The 24,736-nt window shown below is 39.8% G+C and overlaps 1 protein-coding gene and 1 long non-coding RNA gene across 2 annotated transcripts; both read left to right on the top strand.

Annotated features, from left to right (window-relative positions):
- The first annotated feature begins 4,638 nt into the window (after positions 1-4,638).
- LOC117759457 lies at positions 4,639-24,233 on the top strand. The gene is made up of 3 exons (XR_004613475.1): positions 4,639-4,778; positions 10,699-10,708; positions 24,223-24,233. It is a non-coding gene; the product is annotated as an uncharacterized LOC117759457 (long non-coding RNA).
- fgf19 (fibroblast growth factor 19) lies at positions 11,781-16,176 on the top strand. Its single transcript, XM_034581583.1, has 3 exons — positions 11,781-12,079; positions 12,212-12,315; positions 15,364-16,176. Exons 1-3 carry the CDS (start codon positions 11,869-11,871, stop codon positions 15,682-15,684), a joined length of 636 nt encoding a protein of 211 aa, XP_034437474.1. The 5' UTR covers positions 11,781-11,868; the 3' UTR covers positions 15,685-16,176.
- Positions 24,234-24,736: the final 503 nt, after the last annotated feature.

The raw sequence follows: 24,736 nt of genomic DNA, 5'->3' as shown, positions 1-24,736 counted from the left end.
TATTGGGCTTCGAGGCCTATCGCACAGTGCGTGCTAAACTGAAAGAGGGTGAGCCACCACGTCCGATGGTCATCAGGGTTACCCTATTCCAAGTTAAGAATGACATCTTACACTGCGCTGGAGAGGCTTCCCCCCTGCTATATAATGGAAAAAGGGTTCACGTTTTTCCCGGATTTCACGCCGACTGTGGCCAAGCAGAAGGTGGCCTTCATCAACGTGAAGAAGGAGCTTCATTCGTGTGCTAACGTCAAATTCGGCCTCCGATACCCGGCTACACTGCACATCACCATGTCGAGGGGCCAAACTCATCGGTTTGAGGATCGGGACCAGGCACTTGAGTTCGTGAACAAGAAACTTAAAAGAACTACAGTCCCAGAGGGGGACTGACTCCTGTGCCTGCTGGATCCCGCTAGCCACTAACGCATTCATTTTTTTAACGCATTAACGCATGCGCAGAATGACCCGCTCCATATACCCATACCCACCCCCACCCAATCACTCAGAGCGACACACACAGTGAGATAAGCAGAGGACTGTTCACGTGAAGCCGGTAAGTGACTTTGTTAAAGAACATTGGAAAAAAACAGTTACACAGAGTTTCTTTCTCGTCCACATCTGCTCAATGATCAGAGCATGCTGCAGTTGGTTTGTACCGAGCCGGACTTTCTGTGTCCTCCTCCACTCTCCTGCTGACCTGACCTGATTTTTATCCTCATCACTAGTTATCAGGACCTGATCAGTACATGAAGTAACTTAGTGTTTGTTTTATTCGCTCCAGAGTTTATGAGGCTGCATTCAAACATCATGAAAATGACTCGTCAACATTTTGTGCTCAGTACAACACGAGACGTGACGCTCACAGTCAGGACTCAGTTTTAAAATGAGCGGAGCGAGACGGATTCATGATCCGACACCATCGATCAATAACTAAACACCTGATTATACATATGTCATCTAAATCATCCCAATAAAAAATGTACTATTACTCATTAATTATTGTCTGAATATTATCTTATTTTGGGAGGAGACTTCAATTGTTGGCTGGATCCTCGTTAATTGAAGCCTTTATGGATGAGTTTAATGTGGTCGATCTTTAGCGCCCTTCTAATCCTGTTAAAAGAGAATATACATTTTTCTTGCAAGTTCACCGCACTTTCACTCGCATCAATTTATTTTTGGTTGACAACAGGCTGCTTATATCCGTCTCTAGTTGTAAATACGATCCAACTGTCTTATCAGACCACGCTTCAGTCTCTATGAATATCTACTTTCAGAAGTTTATAGATACTCGGCCACTGTGGCGTCTTAACACACATTTACTGCTAGAGTAGGATTTTGGCAATTTTTTTTCAAAGCGGCTACAGTTTTTCTTTCGGGTTAATTAAACTCCAGATGTAACAGCTTCTGTGTTGTGGGAAAAATGAAGGCTTTTATACGAGGGGACATTATTTCATATATGGCACATGAAAAGAAACTTAACAGAGAGAATATGATCTTATCGTTTCACAATATACTACTGAACTCTTGCTTCACTCAAGGTCCAAATTTTATGAGCAGGGAGACAAGACAAGTAAATTGATGGCTCATTGGTTGCGGCAAATATCTGCATCTCAGTTAATCCCAAAAATTGAAGGTGTCACATCGGACCCATTAGAGGTTAACAAAACGTTTATGGTTTTTTATAAGTTGTTATATACTTCTGACCACTCCCTTGTGTCAAACTGGGATATTTGCAATAGACATTCCTTTTCTAATCTCAGGAGAGTATATTTAATGTGGTTTATAACCCATCATCTACTAGTCACTCAGAAGCCTTGATAACCCTGGACACCGAAAAGGTGTTTGATAGGGTGGAATGGGATTATTTGTTTTTCACTTTGTGGAAATTTAGCTTTGGGGCAAAATTCATTTCCCGAATTAAATTATTATATGCGTCTCCGAATGCCACAAATAGTATCAATTCACAATACTTCCGGTTATATCGCTCCACTAGGCAAGGGCTGCCCGTTAAGCCCTCTCTTATTTGCTATAGTAATGGAGCCTTTGTCAATTGCTTAACAGTCCCACCCTTATCTATGTGGCACAGTTAGAAATGGTGTAGAGTTAAAGTAGACCCTTTACGCGGATTATCTTGTTGCTTGTGTCCGATTTATCATACTCCATCCCTGCAGCGCTCTCAGTTCTAGACTAATTTAGTAAGGTTTCCAGATATAAACTTAATCTCAGCAAAAGTGAGATATTTGCTGTTAACAGACATGACAAAGAGTATCCACTCAACAACCAACCTTTCTTCCTCTTTCTTCTTTCCGCAAAGTAGATAGTCTTATAATGGAGTTTGTTTAGAATAAGAAGACTCCAAGATTGCGACGTCAGATTTGACAGAGGCCCAAAGCTCTGGGTAGAATGGCGCTACCTAACATTTTGTTCTATTATTGGTTAACAGATATTACAAACTTGAACTATTGGCTTCGATATGAGGATAGTGAGGCCCCTCCATCATGGTTGGTTATGGAGGCAAACTCCGCTCATCCGGTAACATTGAAAGCCTTATTGCACTCACTCATTCTTTCTTCTATCTCTCGTTACACTAAATATATGATTGTGGCCTCCTGCATTAAAATTTGGGTTCAATTTAAACCCCATTTCGGGCTTACAGACGTTCTCTACTAGGGCACCATTTGTGGCAAATCATATCTTTCCCCCATCATTATTGGATAGTGCCTTTTCTATCTGGGCTAGTTTAGGTATACAAACTGTGAGGGACCTATATTTGGATACTGTTTTTGCATCTTTTCAACAACTAGTTGACAAATTTTCTCTCCCTAAAGAACATTTTTCAGGTACCTTCAAATTCGCAATTTTATCTGCAGTTCATTTCCAAATTTCCCTGCAATCCCTAACGTTTCAGCACTTGATATCTTTTGGAACCTCTCCTGTCACTGGGGGGGGCGATCTCTATTATTTATTCAAATATAAACAACCTCTGTTCAGGCTCCTCTAATGTCCTCAAAACTACTTGGGAGACAGATTTGGGTGAGATAATTGTTGTCAGAAATTTAATATAAAATAATCCTAGTGATGTTTTCAGTAGTGTGTTTCATCTAAGCTGTATGAATTGTTGTTTTCTTTACGCTAAAATGGGCCCTTCATATTTAGATACTTTATATTAGAGAGTTTTTACAGTTGTCCAAACTGGACAAGCTACACAACCTTTGAGTTTTAATATCAAATGAAGGCGGCCACAGGTTCTTTTTCATGTTTGGAAGAGGAAGGTGAGCCTAGTTTAAACACCACTAGGCTTATTTTACATTCAATTTCTGCCAATATATAATTTTCACCTAAATCTTACACACTGGGCCTTTAAACCATGTGAGTACAATGGTAGAATCAGTCCATAAAGCAGCTTTTAGAAATTCACTTAACTCCACAGTTCCTACGTTTTTTCCTCTGGAGGAGGTGCAAGTGTGAACACAAATGTCCCAGTGAGACATATAAGGACATCCGTTTGTCATGAAGCGAGCGGTGTGCTGAACAGAGAAGTTGAAATTATAAGAGAGAAAAAGAATTTCACAGCAGAAATTGAAACAATTGTGTCGGAGGTGGAAGCCACAAAAGCAACACTTCTCTGTAGCGTGTCCTCCAGAGCGACCATGTTTTAAAAAATGTAACCAGGGCTGCAATAACTGAGGCAGTGAATGCTGTGTCCTGCACAGTGCTGAGCACAAGAGCTGTGGACATTTCTCTTAGATGCATCACGATGCGGACGTGGACTCCGCTGAATAATTATAACACCGCTGCTTCAGGATCAGGACAGACGCACATTAAATGTCCGGTCATCCTGTGTCTCTGTCGGAGTCTGTTTCCTCCTCACTCCCCCTCTGACCTGCGGTCACTTTACACTTAAGCAATTATACAACACCGTCAATGATCACAAGTTATTAGGACATGTACAGGACTGATGTTTACTTTGTGTTTGTTTGATTCTCTCCAGAGTTTATGAGACACATGTTTAAACCTGCTACACAACACGTGATGTGACACATTCAGTCAGGACATCAGGGTTAAAGTGACCAGAACGACCCAGAGTCACGATCTGACATCATCGATTAATAACTGAATACATGTGATATTAGTTTGTGTGTGAAGAGGGGAGAGACAAGCGGACACACACACTCCTGCAGACAGAAGATCTTCCTGCAGATTATGACTCAACGCTGTGTTTTAACTTTTTTGTTTCAGAAGGAGCGACGCCCCATTTATCCAGGAACATAAATATGAGGGAGGGGGGCCTCAAGTTTACAGCTAATTAGCCAAAAGACCAAAACAAGTATAGTTAACTTGTGTCTTGCTAATGTACACGCATGAGCTACTAATGTAATAACTTATGGCAAACAGGTTTAGGGGAGACACTACAAGTAAATACAGTCAATTATAGGCCAATAAACAATTTAATGAAAGCCAAAACTGCTACATTTCAATATGAACATTCTTATATACTTTATTGTAAACTAATCATACAATCTCAACTGGTATAGTTGAAGATTTTAATTATGACAATAAAAGATGAAGATGAAAGGGTGTCAATTTCATGGTTATTTAATACATTTGGTCAATGTGTAACAGGTACCAGGGTTGGTAACACAGCAACAAAGTATATTATGTAAAAATACAGTGTGAATGCAGCAGCAATGAAGACACGGAGCATTCAGTTCATCATCCAGACTGCATCTTATTCAAATTCAACACAATTTCAAAGACAAACATTTCTCTGAGTGTCAGTCTTTGTTTCAGTTTATAACTGTGTTTAAAGTGCATACAACATTCATTCAATTGTCCTCTCCTTTGTCATGGAATGTGTTCTCAGTGTTTCTCACACTTCTGGTGTACATCTTGTGTTTTGTTACTTCAATTAAAATCATAGGAAACATTATCACTCATATATAAGTGAACAGGGCTACTATAATGACATAGTGCAGGTTACAGTGATACTTGATACTGAAATCAGAAATTAATTCTGGCTCATGTGGGCGGAAGTCCGGGGTGCAATTGTTCCAGTGCCAAACGTTTCACCTGAGTCTGTCATTTACCGATCTCTCTATAATGCATATGGATTCCATATGCATTATGGAGTGATCGGTAGTTGACAAATTATGGAACATAAAATAACGTGACTATCACGTATATTATTAGGAATAATATTAGACCCTGAAAATCTGAGAAATGACTGTTGACGTAATTTAATCAAATACTTTGGGGCATACCACAAATGCGTTAGTAAATTAAATTATTGTTGTCTATTAAATACTTTTTTTTTGTTTTAACATATTATCTAGGACAGCCGGACCCAGTGGAGGTGGTGGGACAGAGGAGGATGATTGCGAAGCTGCCTTCTCTGATGGACAACCAGTCCCACTCCCTGCAGGACACCATCACAGCACTGGGCAGCTCCTTCAGCAACAGACTGATCCATCCTAAGTGTCTGAAGGAGAGGTATCGCAGGTCGTTCCTTCCTGCAGCAGCAAGACTTTACAACCAGCTCTGCTCCAAGTAAAAACTCCATGCACCACCACTATGGACTGCACTTTAACATTTCTCAACTTTGCAATAATCCCTGAATATTCATTTATAAAAAATAAAAATAAAAATGTATTTCTTTACCCTGTATATACCGGTTTGCTGTTGTAACATTGCAAATTTCCCCATTGCGGGACTAATAAAATATCTTATCTTATTTGTGCGTACACATGGTCTGAGGAAGTTCTAAAATTGTTTGTACTCTGCAAACAAATTTAGGTAAGAACATATTGATGAATCCCAGATTTGTGCATCAAACGTTCGCTGGACTATTGTGAAAAACATGGCGGCCTCTGTAGAGAGGAACTGCTCTGTATGTAAATATAAAGGGAACAACAATTTGTAGAATTTAGATGATTACACACTGGTGAAAACATCACTAGGATTATTTTATATTCAACTACTGCCAATAGATCCATTTCACCTAAATCTTACACACTGAACCTGAAAAAGCATCATATCTAGCCAGATCTACAGACATCATTATTTTTCCTGTTTTGCATAGTTTTAGGCACTTCCTATTTTAATTTTGTACAACAGCCTCCCACCATGATCAGGATCCACCATCACGATCGGATGCAACCATAGTCCACAATCAATCGTCATGATGACCACTCAAAGCGGTTTACAGTATGCCATTCACCCATTCAAACGAGAGGACGGCCGCTCTACTGCTCAACCACAGCTGCCCAGCATGTACTGGGGTACTAACATGTATTGATGAGACATTAATGTCTTTAATGGGTAAAAGAGGGAGAAGAGGAAGGAGAAGCTCCATGTGGCATATGTGTGTCACAGCTCCTCTGTGCCCCCTAGTGTTTTCCTCTTCCCTTGTTTTGTCTTCCCTCCACAGGTGTGCCATCCAGTGGCGGAGCCAGAACATTTTCAGTGGTGTGGCCAGGATAGAACCTGTGATAATTTTGGGGTGGCATAAAAATCACTATTACATGGACATAAAAATGTGTTTGAGTAGAAAATACCGGGCTACATAAAGGAAAAGCTTACAATGTGTGTGCACACACACACACACACACACACACACACACACACACACACACACACACACACACACACTAGCAATCAGAAATATTCAACCCCCTCACCTCAAAAGACATTATACTGATGTGGATGAAAGATAATGACAATAAATGACAAAAAACCTCATTAAACAACAACAAATATTTATTGATACATTTTAGTTATTTTGACAACAGAAGTTGACTTAACTTTGAAGTTCAAATGAAAAATGTAACTCTTTTAACACATGTGCATGTGCAGTATTATTCAACCCCCAGCTTCAGTACTTTGTGGTGCATCCTTTAGCTTTTATAACTTCTAACAAACGTTTTCGGTAAGTGCTGACAAGCTTCTTACACCTCTCGATCGGAATCTTTGCCCATTCTTCACGTGCATAAGCCTCTAGCTCAGTGATGTTTGATGGCTTCCCTGCTGCAACTGCCTTCTTTAAATCCCACCAAAGATTTTCAATTGGATTTAAATCTGGTGACTGAGAAGGCCACTCCAGGACGTTCCAGGATCTTTTTCTCAACCAAGCTTTGGTTGACTTGGAGGTTGTGCTTGGGATCATTGTCTTGCTGGAAAGTCCAATGATCACCAAGGTTTAATTTGTCAACAGAAGGCATCACATTCCTCTTTAAAATGGCCTGGTATTTCTGGGAATCCATGATGCCGGCTACACGATCAAGATTGCCAGTTCCTGCCGCAGAAAAACAGCCACACATCATCAATGACCCACCTCCATGCTTGACCGTGGGGATGGTATTCTTCTGGTCATAAGCCTGGCCTTTCGCACGCCAGATATACTGCTGGTCCATATCTCCAAACAGTTCCAGTTTGGTTTCATCAGTCCATAGAACTGTCACCCAAAACTCTGTAGTCTTATCCAAATTCCTCCTGGCATATTCTAGTCGACTTTTGATGTTCCTTGTGGTCAAGAGTGGAGTGCGTCTTGGAGTCCGGCCATGGAGTCCTTGTTTATTCAGTGCACATCTTATAGTTGCCACTGAAGCACTTGTACCAGCCTTCATCAGGTCATCCTGTAGGTGTCTTGCAGTCACACAGGGGTTTCTCTTAGTTGTTCTGACTAAGTTGCTAAGGGCCCTTGATGAAATGTTGGGCTTTCTTCCCCGGCCAGGCAGGTTTGCAGCTGTTCCATAAGTTTTAAACTTCCTTATAATGCTCCCAATGATGTCTCTTGGAATATTACATTTTTTGGAAATCTTCTTATACCCAAGGCCCTTCAGGTGTGAGGAAATAATCTCCTCTCTCAGCTTTTGTGTAAGCTCCTTTGTCTTTCCCATGATTGCAACTCACCTTGAATACCTTCATGGGTGGGGTTTATATATGCATCACAGCTGAAGCAAATGAAGGATCATTATAGAGTTCCCAAAGGCTTAATTATGTTTCAATAAAAACCGTCAGACAGCTTTAAAGCAACAATATTATATAGGGGTTGAATAATTGTGACATGGCTATCTTAACAAAATATACTGTTACACACAAATACTACATCATGCATTTTCTGTGTTGATTTTATGTATCACTCATTAAGAAGTCATCCGAAGCAGAATCTTGCTCTTCTGTATATATAGATATAAATATAAATATATATACACGAATGTAGTGCAATATACAGACTATCTTCCAATTAACAGATTATTTATTATTCCATTTTCTATATTCAGAATTGTTTTTAAACTTTGTGTGTAGAGTTGCGTTGATTGATTTTTGCTGATGGTTTTATTTATATTTTATGTAGGGCCTGCCACTGTAGAATTGCACTAAATTTCAGCTGTGTGATGATAATAAAGACATTCTTTGTATTCTATAATACAAGTGTCCACAACTACTGACTATTAGGGCTGCACGATATTAGGAAAACATGCAATATGCTATAACATTGCTGAATATCGCAATGACGATATGACTTTCGATCAATAAACATAAATAGTCCCTGGCTACGGTCGCAGAAGCCACGGACAGCTCCACAGCCGAGAGAAGGCGCACAGCCCGGCAGCAGCAGCACCGGGTCCGGGGCAGAAACCAGAGAGCCATGCACACTTACAGTAATCATTTGGAGTCTTTTCATACATGTTTGGACCATGAAAAGTTATTTTTTTACAGTTTAAAGCGGCTCTGTCGGTCATTTATCGCTCCTCGCTGTGCGCTGCGACAACCGCGTTGAGCCAAACCGAGCGCGACACCATCTCCTCCAGCTACACATACATTTACTAAGTTTAAATGGTCTGTTATTTTTACTCAGACTAAGTTTATACACGTGTCCGATCACACTGTATATGTGTGTGTGTGTGTGTGAGAGAGAGAGAGAGAGAGAGAGAGAGAGAGAGAGAGAGAGAGAGAGAGAGAGAGAGAGAGAGCAAGTAAGAGAGAGAGAGAGCAAGTAAGAGAGACAGAGAGAGATGAGGGGAAGCGAGCGGGACGGCTGATGAATGCGCTGCTATGAAGAAAGATTTAACTTATTAATAAAAGTATCGATCATTATGTGATGATCAGTGTAGATTTTGTGGTGACAAACAAATCAACTTTTAGACTGTAGCTAGTAAGAAACGTCAGATTATTGTGGTCAGCTGATCAAGGGTGATCATAGAGAAGCTGGATTCTCGGCTGTTCCTGAGATTTCTAACTGTATTGCTAAGTTAGCTATAGCATCAATAAACAACTCTGTGTGTAACCTTAATGTTGTTGTAACGTTAGTTAACGTTACATGAGCTAGATAGTTGCATTAGTGTAGTTGCAGGTTAATATGAAAATAACAACGAACGTTATCCTCAACTTGCTTTTTTTCCGTTAGCTATCGCTTTTTTCTGTTAAAAAAGCACCATTTGACAGGGTTAGGGGGGTTAACAATTGATTATATTAATTACAGATGTCACCTAAATGCCTCACATGCAGACGCTAGGCAAAGGGCCAGTGTGACCCACACTAGACGAATTTTCGTCACTGCAAACGCCTGCAAACTCGCCTAATTCCTGGCAGTTAGTGCCCGTTTACAGGAGGCGAATTCCGCGTTAGCCCGTGACACAAACGGGCAGAAACATACCCCCGCTTTCGCAGTGGTGGGGGCTGGGGAAGGGGGCGTGCCGCCGTGGAGTGGCGGAGCGAAGGTGTGATCTAATTAGCATATGAATCGCAGCGAAATCGCTTGTTAGAACTTATCTCACTTCACCATTGGATGAAACCACAGACCTTTGAAACGAAAAGTCACTTGTGATTGGCTGGTAGATCTGTTGCTATTGATTATCTGTGATGCTGCTCTTCTCTTCTCTTGGCTTTTATTTAGAAATATTTACTTTGACTTTTGGGTTTATACATTTTACTGCATCCTGCCTTAAAAGTAATACTATAAGTTAATTTTGCTGATCTGCTTTTATGATTTTACAGGACTTATGTCAGTTTTTGTACAAATCTGAAAAGGGTTTTATATTGTAAGATATCCTATATCTTAAAGTAAAACATAAAAATGACAAAAAGTTTTGTCTTGCTATAGGGACCTTGTATGTAACTTGGTATCATATTGAAAGAAGATAAGAATCATAGCATAAATAATCAATACATAAATAATCTCAATTAACCAAAAGAGTACCATATACCATATGTATAGTATGTCCCAATATGTACATGTTGGTACAAGTGGGCAATGTGTTAAGTAAAAGAATAATTTGGGAATCTGTTTGGAAATATATACTATAGGTTTTTTAAATCTACTATGGGCTTCCTGTTCTAATATTTCATGATGCAAGTTAAACTACCGAGCAATATAGCTGTAAATGATTTGGATCAACTGTGTTGGTTCTGAGAAGAAAATTAATTATGTTGACTTCACTATTAGTGTCCTCTGTGCTTTAAATCCCCCATCATGCTTTGAAACGAGCAATTAATATTCTACGCTGCCATCTAGTGACAGAAGCTGTGGCGACAGATTAGGTAAAGGGAGGTCTTACGGCATCAATTAGCAAAGATAATTCATAAATAAATGCTTGTCAAAAGTGCTTTAACGCTGTAACACCATCTCCCCCTAGAAACCCTCAATTTGCACATTTAAAACCTTTACCAAAAGACAATTCTTCAAAATGTGGGCTTGAGTTGCATTTTGGTGAATAGTGATGTTTGCACTCCATTACAGTTTAACTTGTATGTAAATGCAAGTCAGAGCAGCGGAAGCACAGGCCAGAAAGTGATAAGAGCGGAAAGAAGACTGTCATTTTAGTGTGCAGTGACCCAGTCTCACAGCTCCACTTGGAATCAGACCAATCTGTAGACTTTACCCTATCCACAAATAAAAAACGTGCAATTTGACTGAGTACATTTGGTAGGACTTTATGTAACATAATTATGCAACATGATCATCAATTTGAGACACCGGTAGTCTACAGGCACTGTAGCCCAAACTACGCTTTAATTAACGTACAAAAACCAAAACAATAATACTACTACGGGCTCACCTACTTCTAAAACAACCCCTACCACTTTGTACTAACAAGTCTACTACAACTTAAGCTATTACTATGGCTTCCTCTACTGCTACTGCATTGTTTATTTAATGTCATTCTGACAATAATCTATGAATGTGACATTGTTAGCAGACAGTGTGTGAAATACAATATGTCTTATACAATATGTCCCCTACTAATACCACAGTGGTGGAGGAAGTTTCCAGATCATTTTCTTTAGTTAAAGTACCAAAACTATAATATAATGATAAAGCATTACAAATAAAAGTGTTGCATTCAACATGTTATTGTAGTGAAAGTATGTCAATATTATTTTTAGCACTGATGTATTAAATTGTATATATTGTACAACGCAATAGGCACACCATCTGCACAACACGGTAGTGGTTTGAGTTGGGGGTCACCAGACATTAAAGTCAAAGCATTAAAGAAAATCTCAGATGTATGAGAAATACAATGAAAAGCAAATACATTGAAAGCAATGTATCTATATATATATATATAGATAGATATATAGCTACTAATATGCTACCAGTACTGAGTCATATTTCTTTAAAGAGTCAGATTTTTGAATGAAGTTTACATGACACATTAGCGACCCCCGTTAGGGCTTGTCTGGGCCCAGTGGAGAGCTATGATTCAGTTGGATGTCATGTAGGGGTGTGTTGTGGTCTGCTTCTGGGAGGGTTATCTGCAACTGATAAGGGCCACGTTTAAAAGGCAGGGTTAGGATTAGACTTCTTTACTTCACTCTGCCAGCTGGAGGGAGCAGTAACAGTGCATACAGAGGATTTGATTAATCATGATTCTGCTCGTGGTCACTGTATCCGTTGCCAATGTGTTTCTTGCTGCTGGAGTTGTTTGCTTACCCCTATTGGACCAGGGACCCCACATCAACCAAGGCTGGGACCAGGTGGTACGACTCAGGCACCTTTTCGCTGCCAGGCCAGGACTTCACCTGCTGATCAGTGGGGATGGACAGATCCATGGCTCTGCAGACCAATCTCTGTACAGTAAGTAAGGCAGTTAACACACATACTTAAATAGCTGGAAACTTTTATTGTTGGTAAATCATATTGATGATTGCAGTAGAACTGAAGTGGGTTTGGTGTGATTCTTCATTCTGATGAGGATTTGAACTGCAGGTCTGCTGGAGATCCGTCCAGTGGATCCAGGCTGTGTTGCCATCAGAGGAGTAGCAACTGCACGATTTCTCTGCATAGAAGGCAATGGACGACTGTTCTCATCAGTAAGGATTTATATGATAATGTTACAATCTGCTACCAAATTATGTCTACATCTGTTGTTAATTGATAACAGAAGTTCCAAAAATTCGAATTATTCCAAAAGTAATTCACTAATTAATCTATTTCTTTATGTTTAGGTCTAATTAATTAATTCTGTCTCATTACCACTGCCGAACAGAATTTTGGTGATTGTAAGGTTTGCAACCCTCTTACAAACTTAATGTAACATGTACTGTGTGTAAACAATCAGCTAAACCAATGCCTTCAAATTAAAATAACCTAGTCAATACATTTATAATACATTTAAGTAAAGATTATTATTTTTATTTGAGATTAAACCGTAGTCTAAACCAATTTCAGTTTGAACAAATTCAATTGAATACATAATCATCTGAGTATATACAGAAAATTATACAAATTTATGATAAACATGTTTTAATACCATGATTAATAATGACTAAATGAATGACTTATGATAAATGTCACTACACTTTCCTTCTGTAATAGTTTTATTGGAGATTGCTTTTATTCAAAAAATGTGCTGATATTTAACTGGGCTTAATTTTTAAATCCACATGCAGAGTTCACTAGGAATTACAGTAAACTACTGATGCTAACTGAAAATCTACCAAATGATCCACCCATGTACAGTCTATGGTTCTAGCTATGGTCTGATTGAGCCAAAAGAATATGTTAGGCTACTTACTGTGGCTGTATAGTCTGAGAACTGTATCTGTTCACTGGAGCAGCTCCCTGGCTATGGATTAAACAATTACATTGGTATTGTTGCACTGCAGGTAACAGGAGCTATTAGGCAAAATTTAGTCTAGAAACCCAATGGGAATCAAAATCACTGACACACACTGAACAAATAACTACCCTGGAAATATAGCCATGCTCAACAGTGCATCTTGAGCCTCATGAGTGCATCCCTATGTGTCCAGATAGGGATGACACATAAATTATTACTTTTCATTGCTCACTCTTCAGCAAATACATTACATCCCCTCAGTGCTTCAGCTGAATCGTCACCTCTTTTCAAAACTTTTCCTTCCTCAGTGTCCTCATTATCACCCAGCGCACACACCTACATTGATATTTCAATTTCATTCAGTGCTTGAAGCTCATAATTCAACTTCTTTTATCACTTAACAGTATGGGAAAAATTATTATTAAATGTAATAATTTGATAAAAATGCACCTTTTAAAACATAGCCATGTGCTGAATAATGCTTCTCCCAAATAGGTTTCACACAGTGAAGATAGGTTTTTGTAGACACTGCTGACATGAGTTATTCTGCTGTTGGTAGTCAGCTTCAGTGTTCCGAAAACACTGCATGCCAATCAGTCATTCATTCAAACAGTCGACTGGTTCATCAACCTTTGTCCGGTGTGGTGCAGGGTAAGATGTGTTTGCAAAGTGAAAAACCTGAATGAAAAGCTCCAGCAGCAGCAACAACAACCTTGGCCTCTGGCTGGCTCTCTTTCCCAAAAGTAAACAGCCATCGAAGAACGTGCAGCACCATTTATGTATGTTTTTTCTGTTGCTGTTGATAAAAACAGGTTTCTAAAAACACAATTAATGCAAACTGTGTCCAAAAATACTGAAAAAAAACCCAATAAATATTCTAGCAAGCACTCAAAATTAATAACTTTGCTGAGACCATGGCTAAAATGACTTGCTAGAGGGGCCTGGGGCAAAACTGAGCTCCTGGGCCCCCTTTATAGGGAAATTAGTGAGCAGGACTCCTGTGCTGGAATATAAAATGGCTTTAGTCGTATTGTATTGTAATTCAATTTTACAGCTGCATCTAATGATTGACTGATGAATATGTTCGCTATCTAAAACCAAAATATATATTTGGGAGAAAAAAGTAAAATACTAAGCAGCTTTAATCAAAATAGTTACACATTAATTTTTTATTAAGCAACTAATTGCTTCACAAATGGTCAATGGACTGTATTTATTTGGGCCAAGTGCAGTTGGAGTGCAGAAAGGGGGAGCAGGGGATCGAACCACAAACCTTTAGTTAGTGGATGGCTATCTTCTATGTTTAATGTTGGAATAAATAGAGGGTCACACATCAAGGTGGGGCCGCACGGACAGCATTCTAAGAATTTGACTGAAGAATGCTCAGTACCTTTCAAACTTTGCTAACAAGTTAATATTAGCCATACCAGAATAAACTGTAGATTGGTAACTCCTGAATATACTAAGGTGAGCAAGCAAATATGTGTGTTATTTCCAGTGAGTTAATATGTTTTAGATTATTGTTTTAAGGATTCTTGAAAAAAAGACATGATTTGTTACTCTGCAAAAACAAGGCAAACTAATTTTACTTATGTGTTGATTTTTCAATATCTCCATGGAATGGAGTAATAGGACCAGGCATAAGAAAATGAATAGAAGAGGAAGGTTTAATTCCATTTTGCAATTCTAAATTGAAGTTTAAATGTTGAGGAAAAGAGTTGAAATGTCAAGAATAAAGTCACATTAAATGGAGATGTTTAAATTTTTTGCATATATTGAGAATAAAGACAAAATATTGAGAATAAATTTGAAATTTCAAGATTAAAGTAAAATTTATGAAGAATATATCAAAATACTAACATTAGCATGTATGACTGCCTAAACAAAATAACTTGTTTTGATGAATTGGTGACATTGTACTTCAGCATTAGTTTTAGTAATAAGTAAATTATTTCTCTTTCTCGCATAAACATTATGTGGTAATTGGTATAAGGATAAAGTAGAGATTGTGCTGCTGTTCTGAAGCTCACATCTGTCAGTCACTCGACATTTCAGCTTTCTTCTTAAAGTGCAAAAAATATCTTCCTCTGAATTAGTGCGGCCTATTCAGAAAAAATATAAACTTTATTCTTAACATTTTGGCTGTATGCTTGACCTTTCAAATTTATTCTCTGCATTCGGACTATATTGATGCAATACAAAAAACTTAGTATTTAGTCTTTACAAAACCTTCCATCTCAATAACTCATCTATTTGTAGGAGGACAACATAAGAATGTATGCCTCTCTGTCTTTTCCAGCACACCTACAGCAGAGACGACTGCACCTTTAGAGAGCAGATCTTACCAGACGGGTACAACGTCTACATCTCTGACAAACACGGAGCTCTGCTCAGTCTAGGAAACCAGCGGCAAAGGCTGCAGGGTCGAGACAGAGGTGTCCCGACATTGGCTCAGTTCCTTCCTAGGATAAGCATTCTGGAACAGGCCTCAGCCCCAGGACGGGACATTCCTGACCAGCAAGGGCTGAGAGCAGCACAAACAGAAGAACATATGGACTCTATGGACTCATTTGGAAAGCTCTCTCAGATCATTCACAGTCCCAGCTTCCACAAGAGATGAGACAGTAGCTCTGAGACATCTGTAAACACATGTGTCCTGGGGTGTTTTGCTTTGTCTGAGGCTGAGCACGCCTCCTGGCATGTTGCCGAACCTGGGATTGACTGCTTGTCCAGCCAGCCTGCACCTGGAAAGGTTGCTGTGAAGTCTTTCCAGCACTGTCCTTTCAAATAGTGCAGTGTCCTACAGAGTGGAGAATATCACAAATATTCAGTATAACATTTCTGCCTGTTATTTTCAGTTAAAACCTTTGTTTTGAAGTTCTCAAACAACACAACAATACAGGAGGTTTTATCACTACCCGCTAACACAACCAATAGGAGCACTGCTTGAATTAGATATCCAACTGTTAAAAATCACTGTTGGGAAATAAATAACCTTTTTATAATATGACAATGCTGTAGTAATTGCTGCAACTTGGATGGGTTTAAGGAAAGATCATGGTTTGGGTCCAAATCATGTTTTTGTTAAGGTTAGAGGACCTTTGGTGTCAAGGACAGACAAGAAAAATTGTGATATGTGAATATGGGCTATACAAATGAAATCTGATTGATTGATGGTTAAAATTATAGACACATGGTTATGAACAATAGTCATGGTTTAAAAAAAACACAAAATGGACTTTTGGTTTGAAATGGTAAAAGAACAGGGGTCTTTTATATTGAAGTTCAGTTTAAGTTTTGAAGATCCCGTTCTTCTTCCATCTGTCACTTTATAATATGACTGGACATCCTCCTTGGCTCCTGTCATAATTACTACACCACTAGAGGTCACTGTCACACAAATGTAAACATGTTTTGGGGCATCTACTGAATAGACTATATATATATCTGAAATGAGTCACACTGAAGGAAAGTGCTACATAAAGGTGCAACTAAATCTCATCATACATCAAATATTCTTTCTGTCATTACACATAGTCTTTCTGGTTAGAACAGTCAAATTTCATTCTTAAAATGTTTTTTATGCCACAAGAGTCTCAGCTTCAACTGTCTTAGTGAAGTGTGGCAGGGAATAGTCAGGATGATAGTCAACACCTGACAAAAGTATTGTTTTCTTGTTATGAGTTATATGTATTGTATGTTATAAGTTATTTAAATATACAACAGTATGAATGTTTCATTTTGAATGCACCTGTGGAATTTTTCAAATAAACTACAAAGCATTCAAAGAGGGTCACTGTGGGATATCAATGTTCTCCCTCCAATAAGGTCCTGCCTTTGTCCTTGCCGTCAATCTTTTGCTCCACCCCATTTCGCTTTGCCATCGCCAACGTCATCCAAAATGGTTCCGCTTTCATCCCTGCCTTTGCTGAAATCCTCCAGATATAGCATCCTATTAATTTGTTCATTTTGCATTTTCTATTTTTTATTTATCACTAATATTATATTTCCTGCTTACTACTCACTTCTACCTTCTGCCCAATTCCTGTCCATTCCTTCCTGCCAGTAACCCCTTGTACAGTCTCCTCAATTCCATTGTTCTTTGCCAGATTACCATTGTTATCCTGGTGTACATGTTCTCTTGCATTCCTTCTAGTGTTGCTCTCTTGTTTAAAGGGATAGTTAACAGAAAAAGGAAAATTCCCTCATTATCTACTCACCACTATGCCGGTGGAGGGGTGGGTGAAGAGTTTTGAGTCCACAAAACACTTAGGAGTCTATGGTAAACAGTGTTGCAGCCAAGGTGACCTCTTCTTCAGATGTAATATAACAACAGAAAAAAACACAACATGCCTCCATACTGCTCGTGTGGTGTCATCCAAGTGTCTGCAAACCCCGACATTCATATTTGACTCGAAGCGGTGTCATTTACACCGTGTTTTAAGCCTAAAATGCACTACCAGAAGTAGAGATGGTAGAGGACATAGCGATGCAAATGCAAATCCACAATTTGTCTCATAGGGCTTAACAAGGTGCGGGCATCCTCTGCTCTTAACCCTCAACAAGAGTAAGTAAAAACTACCAAAAAAACAATATTAACAGGGGGGGGGGGATGTAGACACCTCAGAGAGAGCCACATGTGAGGGATCCCTCTCCCAGGACGGAGTATTTAGGCTAAAACATGGTGTAAATTACGCCGTTACGAGTCGAAAAATGAATGTCGGGGTTTGCAGACACCTTGGATGACACCACACGAGCAGTATGGAGGCATGTTGTGTTTTTTTTCAGTTATTTTTTTATGACTGAAGAAGGGGTCCCATTTACTTCAATTGTATTGGATTTGGCTGCAACCCCTGTTTACCCCCGAGACTCCAAAAGTGTTTTGTGGACTCAAACACTTCACCCATCTGGTTTCCTGGCTGTTCTCTCTATCTGAGTCCTTACTTGCCATCAGTTCCACAACAGAACCTGTTCATCAGTTTGCCCAACATCTGGGTACGAGCATAAATATACACAAAGAAAGGCAGTTATGCAATTTTATCTATTCAATGCACAATATTCACATTGATTTACAAGCATCTGTTTAATGCACAATATGTAGCTTCTCAGTTCAACAATATGTTTTGCAGAGGAGATGCTACTGCAGCACAATGTTTTTACATATAGGCTTTGAGTTGAATATGGCCATAAACATGACTATTTCCTTTTATAAAAGTAGTCCTCTGTACTCAAATAAATACCAGTGCTATTCAGTATGAAGCCGTGCATCTTCCACACCTGCAAATATTTCACAATAAAAAAACCTTTATTAAACAAATGAACGGATTCGGTAAACAGAAACGCTGGAGTGCCTATATTTTGAAGTTGATGTTGATTTTGATGTTTGTGACATAAATTCAACAGACACAAATTAAAGGGCCCCATATTGTGTAAAATACATTTTTCTGGGCTTTTACTATCCGTAATTACTTGAAGGGGTCAGTAGGGACCCTCAAAGTATGAAAACAGTCACTCCACGGACTTTTTCACTCAGTCCATTCTAAGAAATATGTTATTGAAACGTCTCGTTTCGTGGTTCCTCCCCCGTATGAGTCGTTCGGGATCGCACTCATCTCTCAGCCCCACCCAGCCGGTACCAGTCCAGCCTCCGAACCCACCAGCCCAGCTCACCGTCACCACGCAGACTTGTTGCTGAGCTAGCAGCTTGTTAGCTACCACAGGCTAAGCACATAACCACAACAAACAACACTGAAGAAACACTGCAGCGTGGAGGGAAGCAAGGAAGAGAATGTGTCCGTGCACATTCCTTCTAAGAACGTTACTGTTCGAGACCAGTGGTTACGCTTTATTTCTTCTGACGTGCCGTGTCGCTGTGCTCAGTACGGAGTAGCGTAGACGTTACTCGTTACTCGGGACTGAAACTCCGTACTGTAACTCGGGACGTTACTCCTACATTGGCCGACTTTCCTGCTAAAACTTGAACAAACATGCGGACGGGTGTAACTTACCGTTCACAAACAGCCTGTTGTAACCGACTGTAAATATGTGGCTGGTCTTCTACAGCTGTATCCAAACATAACGTGACTTTCAGCTGTGTTTACCAGAGTGAATGCGCCAGAATGAGACCGGTGATAGGCCTGGTGCAGCCAGCCAATCAGAGGAGGGGCTCAAGAGGCTAACCCTAACCCGAAAACAGCCTGTTCTGTCTGCAGCTCCAGAGAGAGGCAGCAGAGAGGACATGGAAATACACATTGCAGCAGTTTTTTCGACTTTAAACCACTGATATATCATCTTAGGGGGACCAATACCTCAAATTAAATCCCAGAAAGATGTAAAATATGGGTCCTTTAAAATAATCTGTCGACGTCAAAAACGTACATATTTCCAACACTTCCCGAAACTGTTTCAAGTAAAAGCATGCCAGCATTTCACTTTCTGAATCCATTAATTTGTTTTACGGGGCTTTGATTGTTATCACAAGACCGGAAGATGCACGTCTTCATATCATACAGTACATAATCCGACCTGTACTCAAGAAAATGCAGTAGATATAGCAGCTGCTCTTCCGCCAGCAGCGGACTTGCACCTGATCTGCGGTGCAACGACAGCCAGTGTTCCAGAGTTACGGGGATTGACAGTGAAGATTTTCCGATCGACGGGTTTGGTGACCTCTACTCTAGCGGAAGGTGACAAGACACAGGTGTAGATAGTCAGGGCTGGGAAAACAATCACAAAGGGGGGAAACAAATGAGGACTGAAACAAGAGGAGAGGTAAGTAACATATTGCAATAAAAACAGGAAGTGACAAAAAACAAAATAATAACAAAAACATGACCTGACACCGAACAATATGTGATACGGTTCTTTCTTGGCCCATACCTCAATCTTCCACCATGGGTCAATAGGTAGTTTTTGCATAATCCTACATATATATATATATATATATATATCCATATATATCTATATATATATATATAGATATATATGGAGTGAACACCGCTTACGTTCACGTTCATCATTTGCAAACTGATTCGTTCAGTTCCAACGTTTAAAACAAATATGAACGCGTTCATTAAAGGAGGCAGCTGCAGTGCAGCGTGACCCCAACTCTTCTCACATTCTCCAGTCTATTGCTCCCGACCTTCCAGGCTCTTGTCATCTCACGCCTAGACTATTGCAACTCCCTCCTGGCTGGTTTACCTGCTAGTGCCATCCAACCTCTGCAGCTCATCCAGAATGCAGCAGTTCGACTGGTCTTCAACCTACTTCACTTACTGTCCTCCATTTTTTTCTCTGGTGAATATGTTCCAAATTCATATTTCTTTCTTTTATTTTCTCAGTTATGTTTCTATGTCATGGTTGACAAAGATCACATGCAGTAGATGTCAAATTCACAGAGAAATGTTCTGAGAGCACTTTTATGAGCTGTAGGAGACACTCATGTTTTCCAGTGCTACAGGGTCTCTTGTGTGTTTATGACAGGGGTATGATGACCTGTGGATGAGGCTGAATGTTACAAGAAAAATCTGACAAGTTTTTCATTGCTATGCTGAGACCAGCCAGCATTAAATGAGCAAAGGAGCAACCAGTCAACTACAGTGGATCAGAGTCCTTAATTAAGCACAATCGAACACATAGAATAGAACACAACGCAGATTAAAGTGAAGTTAACGGATGTGCACACAGTCAGCCAAAAGACTGTTTAAGACAAGGACACCCGTTACAATGGTGCCTTGACCTTTAAAGGATTGGTCTACAGATCGACGTCAGCTCGTTCGCCGTGGGAGGCTTCTGTCACTCATGGTACTCAGGTATTTTCTATTGGACCGGTCCGGTAATGTGTGGACTGTTAAAACAAAAGACATAAGAAGCTGTATTTTTCTCCACAGACTGAGATAATGAGCAGAAGGTAAGAGTGATATTTCATGGACTTTTTTCTTTGAGAGTTTTTTATGAAAAAAGTATAATGGTCGGTTTTGATAACACCAGAGATATTGTTTTACTTGATGTGCTGCTGTTTGCTGGTGTGTTTATACACCTCTGTTGTTTGTTGCTCTAATCAGAATTTTTAAAAACACTTTTTCAATGTTTTTTTTCCCTGTGTGTAACTTGACTGTAAAAGGGCAGAGGCTAAGACATTTTGTCTTGAGTCCGAGAGTGAAGTAGTGATATTTCCCATGACTCTTTTAAGTACCAGTTTGGTGTGGGGAGGGATGTGTTAAATCAAACCTTAGAACCCAGAACACCAGGGCCTAGAGTCACAGCATTAGGAACTCCACAGTTAACCTCAACTCATTATATTGATCATGCCATGCCAAGCAAAATTTAGCAGAATCCAGATTTAGGTTCACTCATTTCACAGTTAGCTGAGAAGCTGGGTGAGTCTTACAACACACTCCTGATGTCAGGTGAGGATGCTATGTATGGAGTATTGGATTAGGCTCAACAAAGCAGTAGATGTTGCAGATGAATGCCTCAAGAGACAAGGCCGCAGCATACATGACCCAAGCCATGAGGTCAGTATGATGTTTATCAAGCACTGCCCTGACCAGTCTCTCGCTAATTTAAAGTTTTCCAGTTTAAGTCTGTGGAGTAGTGGTCTGCCTTTGAAATCCAAGAGAGACTTGATGCTGCAGCAGCTACGCGGTGAAGAGCAGGTGCACCAGTTCATACAGTCCAATCCCAGTGTTGTGTGCCTATGGTTGACAGTGCACCTGTTCTGAACACTAATGTACCGTCAGCAACGTTTCCAGTCCCCCCATCCACAACAGGTCAATCAATCAATCAAATTTTATTTGTATAGCCCATATTCACAAATCACAATTTTTATCACAGGGCTTTAACAAGGTGTGACATCCTCTGCCCTTAACCCTCAACAAGAGTAAGGAAAAACGACTGAAAAAAACTTTTAACGGGAAAAAGAACGTAGGAACCTCAGAGAGAGCCACATGTGAGGGATCCCTCTCCCAGGACGGACAGAGGTGCAATAAATTAAATGCCATGTGTAATGAAGAACATCAGAAAGATAAGGGTATTTACAGCATTGGTTAGAATAAACAGTTTGTAGCATAATGGAAGGTAAATGAATTGATGAATTATTGTCAGTAATGGTCGAGTATCTCAGTAGACATATATTATATCAAGCAGTCTTGTTGTAATCATAGTCCATGGTCAGCAGCCACCACGATCAGGATACACCATCACAATCGGATGCCACCATAGTCCACAATCATGATCCACTGCCGCCATCAGGATCCACCATCAGCTGCCACTTCGATCGTGGTCCACCACCATTATCAGATGCCAACACGATACAGGATCCGCCATTACGATCACGATCTCTGATTCACGATCCACCATCATAATCCACGATGTGGCCGCAGTCGCGGCCCTGGATCTGCGGACGATAAGGCAAAGGGACTCCGGGGGAGAAGTCAAGTCACTAACATGTATTGATGAGACCTTAATTTCTTTGATGTGATAAGGAGGGAGAAAAGGAAAGAGAAGCTGGGAAGAGAAGCTCCGAGTGTCATGTGTCCCCCGACCTTCTAGACCTATAGCATCATAACTAAGAGCAGGTCTAAGACAAAACCGGACCAGCTTTAACTATAAGCTTTATCATAAAGGAAGGTTTTAAGCCTACTCTTAAACGTACAGATGGTGTTTGTCTCCTGAACTGAAAGTGGGAGATGATTCCAGAGGAGAGGAGCTTGATAGCTGAAAGCTCTGGCTCCTACTCTACTTTTAGAGACTTTAGGGACGACAAGTAAGCCTGAATTCTGGAAGCGCAGTGTTCTAGTGGGGTGATATGGTACTATGAGCTCTTTAAGGTATGATGGTGCCATATTATTAAGGGCCTTGAAGGTGAGGAGGAGAATTTTAAATTCTATTCTAGATTTAACCGGAAGCCAGTGTAGTGAAGCTATTACAGAAGAAATGTGGTCTCTTTTCCTGGTTCTTGTCAGGACACGTGCTGCAGCATTTTGGACAAGCTGCAGAGTCTTTAACGACTTACTGCTGAGCCTGATAATAAGGAATTACAATAATCAAGTCTGGATGTAACAAAGGCGTGGACTAGTTTTTCTGCATCTTTTTTGAGATAGGGACATGTAAGATTTTTGAGATGTTACGCAAGTGAAAGAAGGCGGTCCTAGAAATTTGTTTTAAGTGAGAATTAAAGGACAAATTGGGATCGAAGATCACTCCCAAGTTTCTGATTGTTTCATTGGAGCAAGGGCAATGTCGTCTAGCGCAGCTATATCATTAGATAATGTATCTCTAAGGTGTTTAGGGCCAAGTATTAGAACCACTGTTTTATCTGAGTTTAATAATAGAAAATTGCGGGTCATCCATGTTTTTATGTCCTTGAGTTTAGTTAATTGATTACACTGTTCTGGTTTTATTGACAAGTATAACTGGGTGTCATCCGCATAGCAGTGGAAATTTATAGTGTGTCCTGATAATGTTTCCTAGTGGAAGCATATATAATGAGAATAAAATTGGGCCGAGCACAGAACCCTGTAGTCTCTGTTACAAAAGTTGATGATCAATAGTGTTGAATGCTGCACTAAGATCTAACAGAATGAGGACAGACACAAATCCCTGATCTGAAGCTATTAGAAGGTCATTAGTGACTTTTGCCAAGGCTGTCTCTGTGCTATGATTGGCTCTAAACCCTGACTGAAAGTCTTCATATACATTACTTTCCTGGAGAAACTCACACAGCTGATTAGCTACAACCTTTTCAAGGATTTTAGACAGGAAGGGGAGGTTAGATATCGGTCTGTAGTTGGCTAAAACCTCCGGGTCCAGGGTGGGTTTTTTGAGAAGGGGTTTGATTACAGCAATTTTAAAGGACCGTGGTACATATCCTGATGATAATGAGAGATTGATTGTGTTCAGTAACGTACTATCAATTAGGGGCAGAATTTCTGTAGGTAACTTTTTTATAGGAATGGGATGTAAGATACAAGTTGTGGGTTTAGATGATGAGATTACTGTGGTCATCTGATCAAGGGTGATCAGAGAGAAGCTGTCTAAATAATTGGTAAGATTCTCAGCTGTTCCTGAGATTTCTATTCTTGATAGGGTATTAGTGTCAACTGAAGGCAGGAGATGGTTGATTTTATTTCTAATAGTTAGAATTTTATCATTAAAGAAGTTCATAAAGATATTGCTATTTAGGGATCGAGGAATACTGGGTTCGATGGAGCTGTGACTCTCTGTCAGCCTGGCTACAGTGCTGAAGAGAAACCTGGGGTTGTTTTTATTTGTTTCTATTAGTTTTGAATAGTAGGCAGCTCTTGCTTTGTGGAGGGCCTTCTTATATGCTTTAACACAATTTTTCCAGGCTAGGTGATTTTCAACACAGTTGTTGGAGCACCACTTCCTTTCTAGTTTTCTTGATGCTTGTTTTAATTCATGTGTGTTGGAATTATACCACGGAGCTAATTTACTATGTTTTACATGCTTTTTTTTAGAGGCGCTATTGAGTCTAATGTTAATCGTAATGACTTTAACAGAAGCTATCGACAAGATGGTCAATCTCAGTGTGAGCTAGGGTTTTTAAAGAATTTGTTGGTTATATCGACGGATAATACTGGGTTCAACTGATAATTGGAATTTTTCCTTAAATTTAGCTACAGCACTATCAGGTAGACATCTAGAAAAGG

This window comes from Hippoglossus hippoglossus, chromosome 3 (assembly GCF_009819705.1).
Source record: "Hippoglossus hippoglossus isolate fHipHip1 chromosome 3, fHipHip1.pri, whole genome shotgun sequence".
In the NCBI taxonomy this organism is placed as follows: domain Eukaryota; kingdom Metazoa; phylum Chordata; class Actinopteri; order Pleuronectiformes; family Pleuronectidae; genus Hippoglossus; species Hippoglossus hippoglossus.
The sequence above is the reverse complement of the archived record's forward strand: the minus strand, read 5'-3'. Positions and strand labels throughout refer to the sequence as shown.